The sequence below is a fragment of the Lonchura striata genome, chromosome 6 (genome assembly GCF_050655825.1).
Source record: "Lonchura striata isolate lonStrDom1 chromosome 6, ASM5065582v1, whole genome shotgun sequence".
Classification (NCBI taxonomy): Eukaryota; Metazoa; Chordata; class Aves; order Passeriformes; family Estrildidae; genus Lonchura; species Lonchura striata.
In genome coordinates this window covers 27,357,995-27,377,449 of record NC_140708.1, presented here as the reverse complement: position 1 = coordinate 27,377,449, position 19,455 = coordinate 27,357,995, and the positions used below count along the sequence as shown (strand labels likewise).

Genomic DNA, 19,455 nt, shown 5'->3' with positions numbered 1-19,455 from the left:
TTTTTTTCTGTTTCCTTCCCAATCTTCTAGATGCACCAGCTCTACCCTCTGCCGGGCTCCTCAGGTGCAGCTGCAGTTTGGAACACCCAGAGAGCAGCACCATGCCCGCAGTGTGAAGTGAGGTCCTTGGCTCGGGGGGGTCTCCCCGCCAGCCCCCCGGCTCTGCAGGGCCGGTGGCTGCTCACAGGCACTGGCTGCAGCCACACTTGCTGGGCTTCTCCACCTCCTCCACAAAGGTCGCACCGTTGCTGCATTCAAAGGCGTATTTCCTGCGCCGCAGCCGCAGCCCGGTGCAGCAACTGGCGTCAGGGCCACCGCAGGTGCCCCGGCATTCCACCCAGGCCACCGGCCGCGTCGTCTGGCAGATGGCATAGCCCCGCTGCACCTGGTGGTAGTCCCGCACCGGCTCCCCGCGGCACTCTGGCTCTGTGGGACAGTGGGACAGCAGTGGTCAGCCTGCTGTGGTGGCGGGGGGCTGCCTTTCCTGCACACCCACCTCCTCAGCACCCACCTTGGTCACAGAGGGCTCCGGTATAGCCATCGTGGCACTCGCAGGTGGGCTGGCCACCTGGGGCGAGGTGGCAGTGGCCATGGACACAGGGCTGGTGGCGGCAGGGGTCGGGCGGTTCAGCAGGCTGGTTGCAGAGCGCGCCCTGGTAGCCCTCTTGGCACTGGCAGCTGTAGGAGAGGGCATCAAGGGGCAGGCACAGCCCATGCACGCACCTGTGGGCATAGGGTGCTGTCAGGACCTGCCGGCGTGGCACCAGCATGCACAGCCCACCAGCGCTGAGCATGGCACAGCTCAGCACCAGCGCTGTACTGCGACTGGCACGGCACCACCTGGTACAGCACAGCCGTCGTGGCACAGCACAGGCGTGGCTCTGGCACGGCATCAGCACAGAACAGCCTGGCACAACCCAGTGCTAGGAGCATGGCAGGGCAGCGTCATGACACGGCACCACCGTGATGGCACGGGACTGACACGACAGCCCCAGGAACCAGCCACAGGGCAGTGCGGGCAGCCAGGGGAGGGGCGGGTGGGGCACACAGTGGGCTAAGGGCACTCACTTGTGCCCCTGGCAGGGACCGCCGCGGGGCTGGTCGCAGTGGGGCCCGTCCCAGCCAGGCTCGCAGTGGCAGACGGGGCCCTGGGCGCCCGAGGGCTGGCAGATGCCGTGCAGGCAGTAGAGCTTGCGGCAGGGCTCGCAGCCCGGCACCACCCCCGGCGTCATCCGTGTCTTGGTGAAGTCCTGCAGCTCGTTATTGATGTAGAGGTTGCGGATGCATCCGTGGAAGCTGGTGCCATTGAGGAGCTGCCAGAGGCGGAAGGCAGCCGAGTTGACATCCACAGGCATTCCTGGGGAGAGCAGGACCATCAGCACACCCGGATGCCCCCCATGCCCTCCATCACTCCAGTCCCTGTCCTACCTCCTACGTAGAGGGGAGCCTCACTGTTCAGCGTGTAGTGCTTGCCCGAGTTGTCCATGGTCATGGGGCTGCCACCATCAATGGACAGGTTCACCATCTGGTCAAAAGTCACCAGCTCCACGGTGTGGAACTGCCCGTCGTTGATGGTCTCAGCACTGGCAGGGATGGCTGGGTCACTGAGGATGCCCCCAGGCCGAAGCAATGGGGGTGGAGGCCCCCAGTGAGTGGAGAAGGGGTGCCAGGTACCTGTAGATGGCCGAGCTGGGGTGGGTGCCAGGGTCATAGCTGACCCTCACATGGCCCTGGTACAGCTCCACAGCCATGTGGTCGCTGTCACCATTGTACAGCAGGATACCATTGCCTTCAGCCGTGGAGACCTGCCAGAGAGAGAGGTGGGAGCCCACATCCCTGGGGCAGACCCCCAATGCCATCCCTCAATGCCCCCACGCCCCCCTAGCCCTCACCTGAAGGGTGATATTGGCCCGGGGCCAGTCTTGCAGGTCAGTGAACTGCAGGTACGTGTCACGGTCCACAAAATTGACACTCAGCAGCTTCTCACATTTGGGGCCACCGAAGCCAGGCAGGCACTGGCACAGGGCGCGGGCACCCCGCTCCACACACGGGGCCCCGTTCTGGCATTCAGCTCGCTCACAGGGGCCAGGCTGGCCAGCGGTGTGGGGCGGCATCTCGCAGAGCTGGCCACTGTGGGGCCAAGGGTGCTGCTGGGCTGGGGGCTGGGAAAGAGCCCTGCACCCTGGCCAATGCCCCATAGGGCGCTGACAGACACCCCTGATTTGGGGTCCCCGGGGAGGCTCTCCCAGACACTGGCATCGGAAGGATGCCTGGATGCTGAGCTGTGCCCTGGGGACCCTCCTCAATGATGCTGGCTCCCCCCAGCCTCCACCCCAGAGACACACTCCCCACCTCACTCCTTCCTGTCACATGATGGATGGATGGATGGATGGATGGATGGATGGATGGATGGATGGATGGATGGATGGATAGATGGATGGATGGACTTGGTAGCCAAGACTTGTCCCTTCTGCACAGTGACACATGACCATCCCCACTACCCCAAGTGTCCCATGTCTTCCTGGTGGTACCTGTAGCCCTCGGTGCAGAGGCAGGAGTAGCCATTCACCTCATCCAGGCAGCGGGCGTTGTTCTGGCACCGGTGGTCCTGGCAGTCGTCGAAGTCCTCGCTGCAGTTGCTCCCCACATAGCCGGGTGCACACTCACACCTGGGGCAGGTGGGGGGCTCGAGGCTGCCCCTTCCTTCCCCCTTGCACCAGTGGGTGCCTGCTCCTCCCCCTGTAACCCCCCCCCCCCCTCCATGCCTCCTCACTGTAGTCCCGAAAAAGCAAATCTACCCTCCCCGAGACAGCCAGCAAATAATGGTTTGGAGAAGAGGGGCCTCACCTGGGTCCCTGGCTGGTGGAGATGCAGGTGGAGTCATGCTGGCAGGGGTTGAGCTCGTCTGAGCAGAAATTGGGTGGCTGCTCACAGAATTCCCCTGCAAGGTAGAAGAGGGGGTGCCCAGCAGCTCCAGGACCAGAGGAGCAGCCCCAGTCCCCATGGGACAGAGGGGACTCCTGAGGGACTCAGCTCAAGAGGGAGCTGCCAAGCCCACAGCTTTCACCCCACGGGCACAGGGTTCTCCTCCCCTGGAGGCAGCTCCTGCCTGAGCCAGGCACTGAGGGCATCCCAGGGTGTGGGGGTTCAGCTGGGTGTACCCAAACTCAAGACAGCTGAGCCCAGCCAGAGCCCATGGCAATGGGCATTGAGACAGCAGGCAGAGGAGCTATTTAGCCCTCATAGGTGGGTAGAAGCACTGGGCACATTCCCATGCCAGGGCTGTGCCATTTGGGGATGGCTAGCCCCCATTCCAGGTACCTGTGTAGTAGGCAGGACAAAGGCAGGTGTAGTTGGTGGCACTGGGCACACAGGAGCCCCCATTCTCGCAGCTGTGCTCCTTGCAGGGGTCGCTGGTGGTGTGGCAGCTCTGGCCCTCGAAGCCCACTGGGCACAGGCACCTGCCATGGGGCCGGGGCAGTGTCAAGGAGGAAAATGAAATGGAACATTTTGGGGTGGCTCCCCCAAAATGACCAGCACAGGACCTTGGCGAAGAGCTGGGATTGGTGTCCTCCTGTCAAACACTGGGCACAGGGGTGGGTGGCAGCACAGCCTGCCCGAGAATGCTGTGTTACCACGACAACAGGCTGAGAGGCCTCTCAGCACCGGGAGGGGCTCCTCACTCCCAGCCTGCCAACTATTTTCAGCTCCTAATTGCAGCCTGATTCCCAGAATGGCCTAAAGCATTCATTGCAGTGAGGGCTGTGTGAAGGTAAAGCAGCCCCACAGGGAGCAGCAGTGATTCCAGGACCACAATCAATCCCAGCAACCAATCCCACTCCCAAACCCCTCTATGTCCCCCTGCCATCACCCGCTGAGGTGATGGCACCCTCCTCTCCCCCACTGACCTCTGCCTAGGAGCCTTTTGGGCTGGGAGGCATAGGAAAGTGGAGTCAGACAAGACGAGCAGGAGCTCCCATGCAAATGCAATATCCCAGCTATATGCCCAAGGGAGTATGCAGGAGGCGAAGGAAGTATCAGAACTCTCCATGGGAGGCCAGGGTCCCATGCCACTGCCCAAACACCCACCTTTCATGGGTTCCTGTCCAGCACTCACCTGAACCCAGCTCCTTCCCCCTCCTGAGGCTGGCAGGTCCCCCCGTTGGCACAGGGGTTGGAGGAGCAGCCACTGAGTGCCACCTCGCATTCCCGGCCCTGGGGAAGGATGGGAAGGTGGGAGCGAGGAGGGTGCCACAGCACCTGCCCAGCTCTCCCCATCCCGCTCAGCAGGGTGCTGTGGCACACAGGGAGGGTAGTTGGTCCCACAGGCAGCAAGCTCCGGGCATGGCAGAGGCCCTGCTCCGCTCCCTTGCCCTCTGCAGGGACATGTCCCCATGCACTGGGGACCCCTGGGACCAGGGTACCTTGTAGCCACTGGGACAGGCGCAGCGGTAGGAGCCGAGGGGGTCATTGTGGCAGGTGCCCTGGTTCTGGCAGGGGCTGGAGAGGCAGGGGTTGCACTTGGCCTGGACGCTCAGGGCAGGTGGGCCTGTAGGATGGGAGGCACGGAGATGACCATCAGGGTGAGGAGCGATCAGGACGTGTCCTTTTGTGGGCACCGATGTGGGGCAGAGCCTCTGGTGTTGCTGGGAGCAGAGCCTGTCCAAGGGGCTTTGCACCAGGCAATGGGACAGCACAGGTTTGCTCAGTCACCAGGGAAGTGCCACCAGTCAGGTAAGAGGATGGAAGTAACCTGGTCCCCCTCCTCCACAAGGCAGCTCAACAGACGAAATCCTGGAGCCACCCAGACTCACAAAGCATTGCTCTGCTGGGTACCCATGGGAGGGTATGGGTAGACAGCACGGGCACCTCTCACCTTGGCACTCAAATTTCTTGGCAGGGGTGGTGAGCAGCAGCTTTCCTTCCATGTCGGGGGGCCCGGCGCAGCGGGCGATGCCTGGCTCCTTGTACCCCGTCTTCACCCAGCTGGAGAGCCAGCGCAGGTTGCAGCTGCAGTACAGGGGGTTGGCCCCGATGGCTCTGCACGAGGAGAGGGGCAAAATTGCACCTGCTGCCACACGGAGGGAACTGGGCACAACTCTGTCACTTGACCGGGATGCCACATGATTGGCAAACCAGTGCTCCTCCATTTCTGGACCCACCAGAAGTGCTGCCCACAATGGGTTAGGACTGGGACACACAACAGCCCCGCAGTGCTGTCCATTTACACCACCCTGCTGCCAGAACCACAGCCCATGCAGTGCTCCTTGCTTTGCCCTGGGGCTCTCCTCCATTGCCCACACAGAAATTCTTGGCAGTCCCTCTCCAGTACACAGGCAAAGCTGCCTGGGGCCAGCAAACTGGGCAAAGTACCTTGAGGCCATGCAGAAACAACAGAACCTGCATGGGAGTGGCAGGGCCAGCCCAGGCTCTGTTGCACAAGCCTGCAGGACAGAGACACGGGATGGGCTGGTGGGAATGAGCAGTGGGTCATGGCCAGAGCTTGTGCAGGCAGCACTGGGGGAAAGCAAGGAATTGCTCTGGGAAAGGAGAAAGGGGATGGAGGGTTGCTCTGCTCCACAGCAGAGAAGGGTACAGGAAGAAGTGGATGATGTGGCAAATGGAGAGCCTCGATGTCTCTTTGAATCCTCCTTGACTGCAAAGGTCAGCAGTGACGGAGGGCCAGTGTGACCAGCATGTGACAAAAGAAGGAGATGGCAGCCCAGAGGTGAGGCAGTAGGGACAGCAGATCTGCTGGGGCTGACTAACCTGGTCCTGCAGCACCCCCAGCACCGGCTGTGACACAGCTCAGCCTGTGGGAACTGGAAGTGCCAGCTGTCTGCAGTGAAGGCAACACAGCCAAGGGAAATTGGAGCAGAGAAAGCAGAGTTGCTCCCCAAAAAACAAGGAAGCTACAACTGGGTATCAAACTGCTTTTTGGTGACTAAAGGAACAGCCTGAGATGTCCAGGATGCCAGGAGCAGGCAGCTAGGAACAGCTTAGTTAAGAGGCAGGGAGGGGACCAAAAAGACACTATGAGCAAAGTTAAACCCTCACCCCAGGTGGTGGGTGTAGGGCAGTGCTCCTGGGGTGCAGGCTCACTCAAAGAGGGACTGAAACACCACCACTGGCAGGAGGATACCTGATGACAGACCGGGGGGCTGTTGCAGGGAGTGCACTGGCAGAAGGCTAACAACACACCTGTGTGTCAGAGCAGCCCCTGCCAACCCACAGCTGTGACACTACTTTGCATGGCTTGACCTCCATCTTGGGGGACCCCAGAGATCCAGTGGGTTGGGAAAGGACTCCACACCACACCCACCTAAGACCATAGGGACATCCCAGCAGCACCAGGAGACTCAGCTGCACACCTGGATCTGAGCATGGGCAGCAGGTCACAGCACTGTCCAACAAATCATGTCGCAGGTACCAGTCCAGAGAAGAGGGGAGAAGGCAGCTCACCCTCCAGGGAAGCCAAGCTCAGCCCAGTAGTTTTTAAAGGTCTGTGGAGCCTGCATCCAGCCCTGAGCCCTGAGGAATTGAGGAGATACTCACAGGTGGGACAGGGAGGTGACATCTGCGAAGATGCCCTCAGGGAGGCTGGAAATGTCATTGCCATGGAGAGACCTGCAGAGAGCAGAAGGTCCTGCAATGCCCAGGGCTCCAAGGTAGGCAGCAAGGACTGTGGCCCCACCCCACAGGTCCAGCTGTGGGTGCAGAACCACACCACACTGTCACTGTTGCAAATGCACCATCTGCTCTGAGAGCAGATGAACTTTCCTGTGCTGCTCCTGCAGCCTCCACCCTGCCCACTTGCATGCACCCAGCTCCAAGTGGGCACAGGGGGACAGGGACATGGGCAGCAGCAGAGAAGGGCTGAGCAGGGCTGTGAGCAGGCTTAGGGCAGTACTTACAGCAGCCGCAGGGAACGGAGGCCCTCGAAGGCCAGCGGAGGGATGCACTGCAGGGAGTTGTAGCTGAGGATCCTGCGGAAGGCAAGCAGCCAGCACAGCCGTGTGTGTGCTGCAAGAAACCCACCCTGGGCTCACGCTGCCCTGCGTGAGCTCCAGCTCAAAGCACAGCTTCACCCAGGCAGAGGGTGGAGACCCTGATGTCCCCAGCACCCCCCAGTCTTTAGGGCTCCCTAGAACAGCCCGCACAGCTGGGCTGCAGCCCAGTGTGGCACTGCAGGGACCTCACTTACAGGGTGGTGAGCTGGCTCATGTTGGTGAAGGAGGAGTTGCTCAGGGAGCTGATCTTGTTGTTGCTCAGATCGCTGGAAAACAGAAACCCCAGGGCTTGGATCCAGCTGGGCCCTGCCCTCTCTTACTGCTCCCCAGCCTGCTCAGCTGCAACGGGGTGCAAAGAGCAGCACAGCACAGCCTCCAGGGGAGCAGCAGGGCTGTCACACGGGGTGATGGCAGCAAAGCCACTTGTCCCCCCTCTGTTCCATGCCCAGCACCAGGTGGTGAGCAGCCAGCCCCTCCTCAGGATCACACACCATGGAGACAGCCTCTGCCCTCACACACAAGTGTCAGCAATGCCTCCAGCTGCCTGGGCTCCTGCTCCTGGCTACTTACACCAGCTGCAGATACTTGAAGGTGGAGAGCTGTCCTGGGACCTGAGTGAACTGGTTTCCATCCAAGTAGCTGCAAGGGAGAACAAAAGCACCTTGGGGTGACTGAGAAGCAGGAGATCCCTCCCTCTTTTCCCTCTTTCTCCTGTGCACCACCACGGACTTTAGGCTGCAAGAAGCATTTCCAGCATCACCTTCCTCCTGCACCCAGAGCCCAGGGGCCTCTCAGGGGACTGCTGGGCTGGCAGAGGAGCTAGTGTGTGAGTGCAGGAGTGCACCTGGGTTTGCAGGCATGTCCCTGGGGATGCTCTCCCAGCAGCCTACGTGTGCAAGCGCAGCCAGCAACGTGCTGGGTTTACACATCCGATGGGAGCGTGGGAGGCTGTAACTGCTCCCAAGGCATGTGTGAGAATGTGAGAGATGGCGCAGCATGTAGAGAGAGGAGGAGTGTGCAAGACAGTGGAGGGGGCTGTGGGGGTGGTATGCATATATATATGTGCCCAACTGGTGCCTACACCCCCTGCACACAGGACTTGCTGCCATCCCTCACTCCACATGGGTTCGGAGCCCCTTTCGCAGTGATGGGCATCATGGAGCCTGCACATCCAGCTCTGGCATGCACATCTGAGCTTCGCGGCTGCGTGAGGATCACAGCTGCATGGGGTGGTTGTCCCTCACTGTCCCCTCCCAAGGGCCAAAGACAAGGGTCTCAGCTGCTGGATAACACCACCTCTTGCACAATACCCTTGATAGCCCCAAGTCCTTGCTGAGCCACTTGCTGGCTTGGGGTTGGACAGGATACCTTGGACGGGTGAGGTCCTCCTCCCACTGCCAGGCCAGGATGGGGGTGTGGGGAGAAACCCAGGGGTCTCTGCCCTGCCACCCCAGAGCAGAGGCCCCTCACCCAGAGCTGTACAGTTGATGGAGGGTTAGAGGGAGAGCTTGGGTATTTGCCCACTACTCACAGCTCTGTGACATTCTTGGGGATCCCCTTGGGCAGGGCCTTGAGGTGCTTGTTGCTGCAGCGGACAACCGTGTCGAGGCAGGTGCATTCCTGCGGGCACTGTGGCCGGGGGATGCAGGTGGTCTCCTCCTTACCTGCGCCAGGCATGGAAAGCCACCAAGTCACCAGGATCCAGCCCTGGGGTATTGTGTGAGGCCAGATTCAAAGCCTTGTGCCAGCCTAGGATGGCTCCCCTCCCATGCCAAGCATCCTCCCCCGCCCCCAAAGCAGGGTGTTGCAGGCAATATCAGGCAGGATTTAGCAGTGCAGGAATTGCTCCTGCACCCAGAAATTGCCTGCCCCACTGGTGTGGATACAACCAGCTAGCTCAAGGCTGCTCTTATTTCACCATTTTCATGCAAAAATGCAATCACAGGAACAACATAGATAAGGGCACAGAAGAAGGGGCTCAGCCCTGCAAATCCTCCTGAAACAACCTCCTTCACCCATCTCCCAGACACAGGTTAGATGGAGCAGAGCCTGTGCTGAGCAGCCAGAGCAGCTGGCATTGCTCCCCTTCCCTGCCATGATGCTGGAATCCTGCGGGAAAGGCATTCCTGGGACAACCGTATGCTATCTCACACTGTTGGGAAAGATGCAGGATGCAACCCTTCAGTCACTGACGTGGTGGAGGAGGGAAAGCAGAAGAAAGCATGGTTTGTTTGTAAATATTTTCCAGAGGGCTAAAAAGCTGCTCTGAATTAAAAAAAAAAAAAATAAAAAGAGGTTTTTCTCCCCACGCACACTCCCCGTCTGCTCCATCTGCCCACCGCCAGCTCCGGTGCATGTGCAAGGCTGAGAAGGGAAGGCGGGAAGGAGCAGGATGAATCCCAGTGGGCTTTGCCTACACATCTGCTCCTGTCAGCACCCAGGGCACAGTGTCTGCCAGCACAGACCCACCTACATACAAGAGCCCCAAGGTGCAGTGGGTGCAAACGCCTCTTCTGGCTTCAGAGTGCACATTTGAGTGCCCAAGGGCCAAGTACCAGGAAGGAAAACTTTTTTATCATTAGGGGAGGGCATTCACGGGGCCCCCTGAACTATCGCCGTGCCATGGGCACATCCTGGCAGCAAGGATGTTGCTGGGACAAGGAGCACACTGTCAATCCTGGGAGGAGCAGCCTGGTCTCCCCTCACCCCTGGCGCTGCAGGGCCCATGAGTTACCTTCCTCACACCTGAAGTCAGGGAAAGCCACATCCTGGAGCGGGATCTGCCGGAGGAAGTCAGGGTTTTGGCACCGAGGGTTCCCTGTCACGATCTTCCTCCTGCGCAGCCAGTCCCCCAGCCAGGCCAGCTGGCAGTTGCAGTTGAAGGGGTTGGCGAGCAGGTTCCTGCACATGGGAGAGAGCACACGGGCAGCACCTGAACAACCACAGGCAAGGGGACCTGCAGCAATGTGCACAGGCTGGGGGCAGCCCCCGGGGCCCAGGACATACAGTGTGGAGAGGGATTGCAGCGTGTCAAAGGCACCCGGTGCAATTGTGCTGATCTGGTTGTCATACAGGGAGAGCAGGCGGACGTTGCGCAGCCCTGTGAAGCTGTCATTGTGGATGCAGCTGATGCGGTTGTTCCTCAGCATCCTGCAGAGGGAAGAGAACAAGGGCACCTACAACACAGGCAGGCACCACGGGGGAAACCCACCTTAGCAGTGCTCAGGCTGTGCCCACCTCAGTGCTGGGCAGCAGAATGAGCCTGAGCAAGTCCCTGAGCAGCAAAAACCTGCCCCCCCAGCACTGGATGCGGCCAGTTGGTGGGCAAGGCATCCTGAGCTGGCCCTGCAAGGAGGCAAGGAGTAAGGATGTCCCCATCTGGGTGCTCATGGAGGAGAAGGGACTCACAGTGTCCTCAGCCCGTCCAGACCCCTGAACATGCCACTCCGCACGGACTCCAGCTGGTTGACAGTGAGGTGCAGCTCATTGACAGAGGATGCCCCCTCAAATGCCCCATCCTCAATCTCTGACACCTTGTTGTTGCTGAGGTTGCTGTGAAGAGGGAAAAGCAGGCTGGGATGAAGGGTCTGCCTTGACCGCATCCTGAACCCTGCCTCCCCCAGATCCCACTAAGCACCCTGTGATGCCAGTCCTTCAGAGGACCCTCAGGCTGGGACAGACCCTCCATCTCATGCCCCAGTCTGCCCTGGCATCAGGACTTCCATGTGCCTGCCCAGCCCTTGGCACTCCTGACATGGCTGTGCCTGCCCAATACTCACATTTTCTTCAGATGTGGGAGTTTCTTGAAAATGCCAGTGGCCTCCAGGATGGAGATCTCATTGTTGTTCAGGCGCCTGGAGTGGGCAGCAGGGAAAAGAACTCAGGAGATGCCTGCAAAGTACCTGGTACAGCCCCAAACCCTGAGCCAAACCCCAGTGCCAGCAAGGTGCCTGCTGCAGGAGGGAAGGCAGAGTGAGAGAGGAGACTCTTACAGCTCAGCTGTGGACTGTGGGATGCGATCTGGGATCTTGGTGAGTTTCAGGTTGGAGCACTCGACCACACCAGATTCACAGCGGCATTTTGGGGGGCAGATCACATCACTGTTGCATTCACTGTTCAGCTGGTAATCCTCTGTCCCTGTGTGATGGTGAAGGCATTGTGGGTTCCCACAGGCAGAGGCACCTCCCCGCTCTTCCTCTGATCCTCCCACATTCCCACCTAGTCTCATTTTCTTCCCTAGCTCCCCTCATTCCAGCCTTTGTGCACATGTAAAGCAGCTTATCTACAGAGATATTTTTCCTGGGTACACAGGGCAGCGCCCTGCCCACCACCCTCCTGCAAACAAAACTGGACCCTGGGGACGCCTCTATGCCCATCCAGGTGATGCCACTACACATCCTGGTACCCAGCATGTGGGAAATGAAGCATGGTTCTGCTGGGCCAGACCACGGGGCTCCAGCACAACCATCCCTGCAGGCAGCCTGGCCAGAAGGGCATCATGCACACCCCCACATACACGTGTGTGGCTCCTCTGCTCACCTGGGATGAAATACTGCTCTTTGGCTGCGGAAAAAAAAAAAGCACATCAGCCCTCTGAGCACACAGACACCAGGCTGGGACAGGGCCAAGGACAGCGGTGCCACAGGACGCCTGTGACAGGGCTGGGGACAGCTCTCACCCGAGCAGCGGAACTTCTTGCTCTTGATCTGGCCGATGCGCTTGTTGGCCAAGCGCCGGGGGCTGGCACAGCGGGCTCCACTGGTCTCCACGGGGTTGGCACGCAGGAAATCTGCCAGCCACTTCAGGTTGCAGTCACAGATGAAAGGATTCTGGGCCAGGTGCCTGTGCCAGGGACAGTGGGTGACACACGGCCAGGAGCAGGGGGTGATCAGCAGCTCCAGCCCTGGAGATGCTTTTCCCCCAGAGCCTCTCCTGCCCAGCCATGGGAGCTGGAGTGGACACTCACAGAGTCTGGATGGCCCGCAGGGAGGTGAATGTGCCTTTGGCCAGGCTCTGGATCTTGTTGTCATAGAGTGAGAGCAGTGAGAGGTTCTGCAGATCCTGGAAGGCATCTGCCCGTACACAGTTGATCTTGTTGGCATTGAGAAGCCTGGCAGGGAGGGAGGGATGTGAGTCTGGGGACAGTCCTTCACTGCACCATAGGTGGCAGGGACCTCAGTCCTGCTTCCCTATGTCCCCGAAAAGCATCCCACACAGCCACTTGTGCCTTACAGCAGCTGCAGGGAAAAAAGTCCTCCGAAGACACCCTTAGGGAGGTCCGTGATCTTGTTGCCATACAGCACCCTGGGAAAGAAAGGCTGGTGTGAGAGAGGTGGGGGGAGTGGTGTGGGCCACGGTTAAGGGGTACAGCATCCACCCCATCCCACCCACACCAGTGCAGGCACTTACAGGGAGTTCAGTGAGCGCAGCCCCTGGAAGGCGTCAGGGGCAATCTCCGAGATCTGGTTGTTGCTCAGGTCTCTGAAACCCAAAGGAAGAAGGTGGCCTGGTCCCCTCTTCTCTTGTCCTATGTCCTCATCCTTCTGCTAGTTCCAGGGGACCACCCCCAAGACCCAATATACAGAGCTGGAGTTATCCAAGACTCCCTCCCAGTGCTGCCATATGGGGCACCCGTGTCATAGCAGGTGCCCCACGTCTCTTAGCAGTGGCCAGCAGCGTGAAGGGTGTTGGGGTTCAGGGTGAGCTGGTACAGGCTGCACACTTACATTCTCCGCAGCTTCTTGTAGGGTGAGAAGGCTCCTGGGGGGATGGACTTGATGCCGTTGAGTTCCAGGCGTCTGCAAAGAGGATAGGGGGAGATGAGGGCTCTAGGGCTTGCCAAACCCCAGAACCCCACTGACAGAGCTGGGCCTGCAGGACCCCTAAGGTTGCAGTAAGTTACCCCATGGGAGTGGAAATATTCTGCTCAGAGACAATTTGCATCCTGGGGCTGGGCTGTCTCCATCAGGGAGAGGTGCCATGGGTGGGGTAACCATGGTGGCTGGGGTGGAGGAAGCACCTCTCCTCCCCAGCACCTTGGGTTTGGGGGTGCTTGCTGCCTCCCACGTGTTTTGTGCACTGTCCCAGCAGGGGCTCTGCACCATAACTGGATTCCTCTAAGGAGATTATTTCTCTATTTACATTTTTAATGCAGCTAAATCCAGGGCTAAATCTGGGCAGAGTGAGAGAAGGGCAAGGAAGGCCTGCTGCCCTGTGGAGTGGCTGAGCTGCAGGGCTTGCTCCTGCGTTCCCGGTGCCTTGAGCCACCCAGAGCCCAGTGGTGACGGTGTGGGGCCATACTCACATCTCTGTCATGGTCTCGGGCAGGTTGGCGGGGATGGCCGTCAGCCCCTTGCCCCGACAATCCACAATGCCATTGCTGCAGGTGCACATGGCCGGGCAGGAGCCGGAGGACAAGCTGCAGAGCTGGGCATGTGCTGAGTCCGTTTGTCCTGCCAGGGAAGCAGCCAGCATTGGAATTGCAAAGAGCTGAACCAGGCCAGTATGTGGCAGCAGCCCAAAGAAGGGACTCTGGTGACAGCTCAGCATGCAGGGACAGTTCATGGCACCCTTGAGTGGGTGTATAAGATCTTGACACACCCCAACTCCCTGCAAAAGCTCCAAAGGCACAGACTGATGTACTGTCACACTGATAGGGTGGCACTGTCCCCATATTGTCCCCACACCAAGGACTGTGCTGACCTGAGATGAACCCACACCATGGGTTTTGAGGCTCTGAGCTGGGGCACATGGCAGGGAGTGGAGACGGGCTGCATTGGTGGCACAAGCCTTGTTTCCCTGGCCCATGTCCCTGCCCTGGCACCCACCACCTCCTCTGTCTCCTCACCAGAGCAGCTGAACTCGTTCTTTTGGATCTCAGCCACGTTGAGGCCGCGAAGCTGGGCGGGAGCGGCGCACTGGGTGAAGAGCCCGATGGTGGGACGCTGGCGCAGCCACTGAGAGAGCCAGGCCAGGTGGCAGTCACAGAAGAGATGGTTGGAATGCAGGCGGCTGCAGGATGGATGGAGCAGTCAGCAGCCACAGCACAGCTCCTGCCCGCTCCAGCCTGAATGCCCCAGCCTGGCTCATCCCAAAGGCTGGGGGGATTCAAAGGGAGATACAGAGGGGCCGAAGAGCATCTGTGACAGTTGCCAAGGCCACCTTGCTTGGCAGTACTTGGGGATGCTCTGCTGGGCTGTCCCCTCCATTGCCTTGCTGTGGTGCTGTCCCAGCACTATTGAGCCACCAGCACCAGCAGCAGAGCCGGGGACATCCCACTGTAGCCTAGGAGGCCACCCCTACCACCACCACCACCACAGCCCTGGCACTCACAACGTCCGCAACTTGGGCATGTGGTTGAAGCTGGACACAGGAATTGTAGTGATATTGTTGTTGTTCAGGGTCCTGCAGGAAGACAAAGAAGGGCAAACAGGCAAAGAAGGTCAGGGCAGACAGGCTATAAACAGGAACATGAGATGGTCTAGGTGGCACTAACCCCTGGGAGCAACCTAGCACAAGGTGAATGGATGGAGAACTACAGGCTGAACCCCCAGCAGGACTTGCTGTCCTTTCCAGGCTTCTCCTCTCCACAGCCAGCAGCACCCAGGTGGCCCTCAGGGACAGGATCAAGCCCTGGAGCACAGCTCTGCAGCAGTTGTACCAGAACCCTGGTCAGCCCCTGCTCATGCCCAGGGAGAAATGGCATGCTGGGGATGTCCCTGCAGTACTTCAGTGATGGGGGACACTCAAGGACACCCTCATCCTGCATGGGGTCGTAGACTGGAGGCTCCAGCCTTTTCTCCAGTCACTTACAGGACCTCCAGCCCCCGCAAGGCACGGAAAGCCCCATCTTCGATGCAGCTGATCTGGTTCTTGTCCAGTTGTCTGCAGGAGAAAGGGAAAAAATGGGAAAATTGTTGGGACAGCCCAGGCAGAGAGCAATCAGTGCTCCTGATCACTTCCACTGCCTGCTGCCACTGGACCTGACCCCAAACCCCCTCATGCCCAACACTGCCAGGACTCACAGGTTCTTGAGGTCGGTGGCCCCACGGAACGCTTTCCTGGGGATGGCCTGGATGAAGTTCTCACTCAGGTCCCTGCAGAAGAAAGAGGGAGGAAGGCAAATGGGCAGTGCCTGCAAAGCGTGATGTCCCATGGGAGCAGGGCATCCACAGGCAGGGGCACACCTCGGCACTCAGTGATCCCTCAGAGACTCTTGACAAGCTAATTTGGTTTCAGGTCCTTGGCTGACCACTGTTCTGCTGGCTGTCCTGAGGCAAGTCTGGCTCCATCTATGGTGGCTCAAAGTGACTGGGGCTCCCTGGGCACTGCAGTCCCTGGCTCTGACAAGCAGAGCTGACTGGCACAACTCTGGGAAAACCCTCCATACTTAAATACTCTCTGACTGCTATAATTACAGGTCCCTGCTGATTAACTGGTAATTACACTTAGTGGCTCCAGGAGGCATGCCCATGGAGCCTGACTTGCACTTCACAGGGCACAAATAATCGGGTCATTATTTACATCATCACTGCAGGGTACTGTCTGTGTAATCACCCGCTCTGTAATGCCAGGGCATGCCAAGCCAGCAAGGGCTCTGGGTTGCAGGGCTGGCAGCAGGTCAGATCCCCCATCATGCCTGGGCTGGCTTTTAAAGACCATGAAGACCACAAATCTCACTGCAAATAGGGTCGGGGTAGACTGGCTCAGCTGTGCAGAAGGACCAGCCCAGCTCCCCTGCGAGCAGCAGCCGCAGTTTTGCAGGAACCCACGTGGCGGCACTGCCAGGCTGCCCTGCTGCTTGTGCTGCCTGCACTGCCTGCCCTGACCGTGCCGACTGTTCCCACAACTCCGGCCCGACCTGCCCACGAGGGATCAGGGTCCCTCACCCTCTCCAAAGGCAAAGGACCAGATACCTGCAGCAGCCTCCAATTGCCCAGCACTCCTTCAAATAAAAACATTTTCTCTTCATACTATGTTGGGGATGCGATGAGCCTAGGGATCCCCAGGAATTGCACTGACCTTTCAGAAAATGACAGCATTGTACCAATTCCTCTTTTCTCTTTTAGCTCGCATCAGGAATCCCTTAGAAAACTCTTAGGAAAAGATAGCAACTTTCTTACATGGGCAGACAGTGATGGGGTGAACAGTTTTAAACTAAAAGTGCAGAGTTTTAAATTAAATGTAAGGAGGGAATTCTTCACAGTGAGGATAGCGAGCCACTGGAACAGGCTGTCCAAAGACCTTGTGGATACCTCATCCCTGGAAGTGTTCAAGGCTAGGCTGGATGGGGCACATATTATGCAGAGGGTGCCATCCCTGCCCATGGCTAAGGGTTTGAACTAGATGATCTTCAAGTTCTCCTCCAACCCAAACCATACTATGATTCTATGAACCCTCCAGGTGCAGTTCATCATTCTTTCTAGCAAAGCACTCAATGCACCACATTCCTTCTTGGCAGCTGCCTGTCCTCCAGCATTAAACCCATCACAGAGGTCAGCACCACACTTCAGTGCTCTGCACCCCTCTCCCAGCTCTGGCACTGCCTGCCCAGGCAGGTCCTGTCTGCAATTTGCTTGGTTCCCCCATGGAAAGCTTGCTTCCATTTCTCTGCTTGGAGCACATGGGAGTCCCAGTGTGCCCAGAGAGTAAACCCAAGCGTCTGTCTCCAAGCTGCTCATTTACAGCTTGCGAGGGAAATGCCGCTAGAAGGTTGCAACTGACTTTGCGAGGCTTCTCCCCTTCACAGCTTTTTGTGACAGTCACCGATGAAGTGCTGCCGTTGGGGGTACCGAAGCCAAGAGGGACAGACGCTGGATGCGAGGCTTTCAGCAAGGCCCCGGCACCGGGCTGAGATTACATTGCACGGTTACACAGCTGACGACACCGGGACAAACACATGCTTTGCCTGTGGAATCCTCGGCCCGGCGTTGGAACAAGGCACGGCCCCTTCCCTCCTGGTGTTTCGTAGCTCCCAGCTATGTTTGCTTTACACTTTGGTGCAGAAGAAACAGCAGATGGCACGGCTTCTCCTTGCTCCGCCGTGCCGCTCGCAGCACCACGGCGGCTGCATCGGTGCCACCTCACGCCCCGCCGAATACAAGAGTGTCACTGCCATCGCATGTGGAGTGCCAGCTGACAGCAGTGACCACGGGCACTGGCAGGTCTGATAGCCCCGCTGGGGACCAGCTGACGGACACAGGCAGAGGAGGGGGAGTTGTCACAGTCACCCTCACTGCCTCTTCTGGTTTCACTTCCAGGTATTGTCCTAAAGCTCCAAGTTTAAGAGTTCCTGGCTGTTGAATCCAGGCGTTCACCAAACAGCCAGCCCAGTCACAGTGCCACCGTCCTCCCATCCCTGTGCCATGGTCTCAGAGAACCATGCAGCTGGAGTTTGTCCTTGCATGCCACAAGGTATAGAGGGCTCTGGTAGTCCCAGAGGTGCAAAAGGGGAAGTATAACAGGGGGTGAGGAGGTGATGCAGGACACCTCTGTCACCACGCTCACCTCCCACGTGGATTTCTGACCCAGCAGATGCCTGTAAAACAGCAGCAGCAGCAGCCAGCTCCAACCCACAGCTGTGTGATGGCAAGAAGGCAGGCACACGCTTTTCTTCCAAGTCCCCCAAAAGCCTCATGGCCAGACTATATCCACACGAGTCCTCCCCGGCCGGGCAGTGAGAGGGATGGCAGTGTCCAGGGATCGCGATTTCAGGAGCTTCCCAGCTCGCATCTGACACCCGGCCGCTCTGCCCCGTTGTGCGTGTGACGGCTGTCGGCGCGGTACCGCGGCGAGTCGGGAGGTGCCGCGGCGCTGCCTCTCCTGGCAGCCGCAGCCCCATCCGCTGCCGCCGCTCCCGGGGAGCCTGGGCGAGGAGCCAGGCGCGGGACGCGGCTCCCGGGGCTGGCAGGGCCCGGCGGCGGGAGCCAACCCCCCAGCGCGGCGCCCGGCCCGGCGCTTAGCGGGGCGCCCGAGCAAAGCTGTTCGACACGGCTTCCCAGTGGGGAGCCCACTCAGGCAAACAAACCCGGCAGCCTTAATCCCCCCGGCGAGAGCCCGCGGGGCCGGAGGGCGGGCGAGCGGGAGGGGCTCAGCGGGGCTGCGGCGGCCGGGCAAGGAGGCCGGAGCTATTACCACGCTCTCATTCTTTTGGCTAATCCTGACTTCACACTTTAACCTGATTGAGCCTTGTTTGGCGAGCCGGCTCCTTGCTCGCCGTGTGAGGGGATTAGGGCCGGACGCAGCGGGGAGGTAATTGCTTCCCGGCGGCGCTGGCCCCGCGTCCCCGAGCCCCCGCTGCCAAGAGCGCTGGGCGGCCTGGCAGCCCCCGGCGGGCGCTGCCCTCGCCGGGAGCCCGGCTTGGCAGCGGCCGCTGGGCTGGCTCCGGCTCCGTGCCGGGGTCCAGCTCGCCCGGTGGCAGCAGCCGCGCGGGCACCCCGTGCAGGGCACAGCTGCAGCCCGGGTCGCGTCCCGGGCGCGCCGGGCAGGGCTGCGGGACCACACTGTGCCAGGTGAGTGCCGTGCCACCCTGGCAGCGCCCGCATGCCCGGGACCAGTGCCGAGTGCCCGGGGTTGCTCCTCTCTTTACCTTGTTTCCTCCCCAGCATCCATGCTGGAAGCTCATTATGAGGGCTTCAGCCTCTGCCAGCCCACAGCTCCCCCAGTGAAAATGCATGACGCTGCCTGCCCCTGGCTCACACACCAGTGCTGACACCAGTCACTGCAGGCACCAGCTCAGCCGCAGCAACCATCCACCAGGCCTTGAGCAGACAAGGCACTCAAAGCCACCAGCCCTGTAGAGAATCAGTTTCATGCTGGCACAAGAGCTCCCCAGATCCCAGCCTCACCTCAGTGGTGCCGTGCCAGAGGCAGCTATGCTAGAGCAGAAACGGCGTTTCCCCAGCAAGGACTGTGGCACCAGCAGCTATTAAACAACCCGGTGTCTCAGACCACCCTGCACATGCTGTCTGTCCCAGCACAGCCTGTCCAGGGCAGACGGATGAGCAGAGACAGGGCTGACAGCTGTTCACACCGCCACCTTCACTGCCTGACAGGTGACAAAGGGATGAGCTGAAGGCACGGTAAGACTCCTGCATTACAAAAAATCAATAGACTTATAAAAATCAATCAGCACTTGCATTAGTAGCAACTGCCCAGAGTCTCCCAGGGATTCTGCACTCTCCACTCCAGGGCAGGAGCTGCTGCATCCACTGCTTGTGCCAGCATCAGCATCTGCAGCCCTGAGCTGGGAGAAATGTCACCCACATGTCCACAATCCCACATGTGGCTACACAGTCCTCTCAAGGTGATGCACACAAGTCCCCAGTGCTCCAAAGACCTAGTGCCCACGAGGGGTGTCCCTAAGGGAGCTGCTTGATGGAGGTGGGGAGCAGCCACCCCTCTGCTGCATGACAAGATGCCAGGGCAACAAGGCAGAATTTTGTCC

At 59.5% G+C, this 19,455-nt stretch overlaps 1 protein-coding gene across 3 annotated transcripts in view; it reads right to left on the bottom strand.

Annotated features, from left to right (window-relative positions):
- Positions 1-10: 10 nt before the first annotated feature.
- Positions 11-19,455, bottom strand: part of SLIT1 (slit guidance ligand 1) — a 58,044-nt gene continuing 38,599 nt past the window's right edge. For 2 of the 3 annotated variants that reach the window (XM_085582653.1, XM_031505266.3), the window contains exons 5-37: positions 15,035-15,106; positions 14,823-14,894; positions 14,343-14,414; positions 13,858-14,021; positions 13,315-13,462; positions 12,737-12,808; positions 12,420-12,491; positions 12,243-12,314; positions 11,977-12,120; positions 11,689-11,852; positions 11,550-11,573; positions 11,003-11,147; positions 10,790-10,864; positions 10,419-10,562; positions 10,017-10,160; positions 9,745-9,911; positions 8,542-8,674; positions 7,581-7,649; positions 7,205-7,276; positions 6,915-6,986; positions 6,556-6,627; positions 4,877-5,040; positions 4,425-4,549; positions 4,118-4,215; positions 3,322-3,461; positions 2,848-2,941; positions 2,532-2,669; positions 1,893-2,130; positions 1,675-1,805; positions 1,429-1,583; positions 1,069-1,357; positions 512-723; positions 11-426 (exon numbers count right to left, since the gene is read on the bottom strand). In XM_085582653.1, the coding sequence (XP_085438779.1) occupies positions 182-426; positions 512-723; positions 1,069-1,357; positions 1,429-1,583; positions 1,675-1,805; positions 1,893-2,130; positions 2,532-2,669; positions 2,848-2,941; positions 3,322-3,461; positions 4,118-4,215; positions 4,425-4,549; positions 4,877-5,040; positions 6,556-6,627; positions 6,915-6,986; positions 7,205-7,276; positions 7,581-7,649; positions 8,542-8,674; positions 9,745-9,911; positions 10,017-10,160; positions 10,419-10,562; positions 10,790-10,864; positions 11,003-11,147; positions 11,550-11,573; positions 11,689-11,852; positions 11,977-12,120; positions 12,243-12,314; positions 12,420-12,491; positions 12,737-12,808; positions 13,315-13,462; positions 13,858-14,021; positions 14,343-14,414; positions 14,823-14,894; positions 15,035-15,106 (4,198 nt within the window). In that variant the 3' untranslated portion in view covers positions 11-181. Of the gene's footprint in view, positions 427-511; positions 724-1,068; positions 1,358-1,428; positions 1,584-1,674; positions 1,806-1,892; positions 2,131-2,531; positions 2,670-2,847; positions 2,942-3,321; positions 3,462-4,117; positions 4,216-4,424; positions 4,550-4,876; positions 5,041-6,555; positions 6,628-6,914; positions 6,987-7,204; positions 7,277-7,580; positions 7,650-8,541; positions 8,675-9,744; positions 9,912-10,016; positions 10,161-10,418; positions 10,563-10,789; positions 10,865-11,002; positions 11,148-11,549; positions 11,574-11,688; positions 11,853-11,976; positions 12,121-12,242; positions 12,315-12,419; positions 12,492-12,736; positions 12,809-13,314; positions 13,463-13,857; positions 14,022-14,342; positions 14,415-14,822; positions 14,895-15,034; positions 15,107-16,031; positions 16,067-19,455 lie in introns of those variants that run through there. The other variant, XM_085582654.1, reaches the window with a different exon arrangement.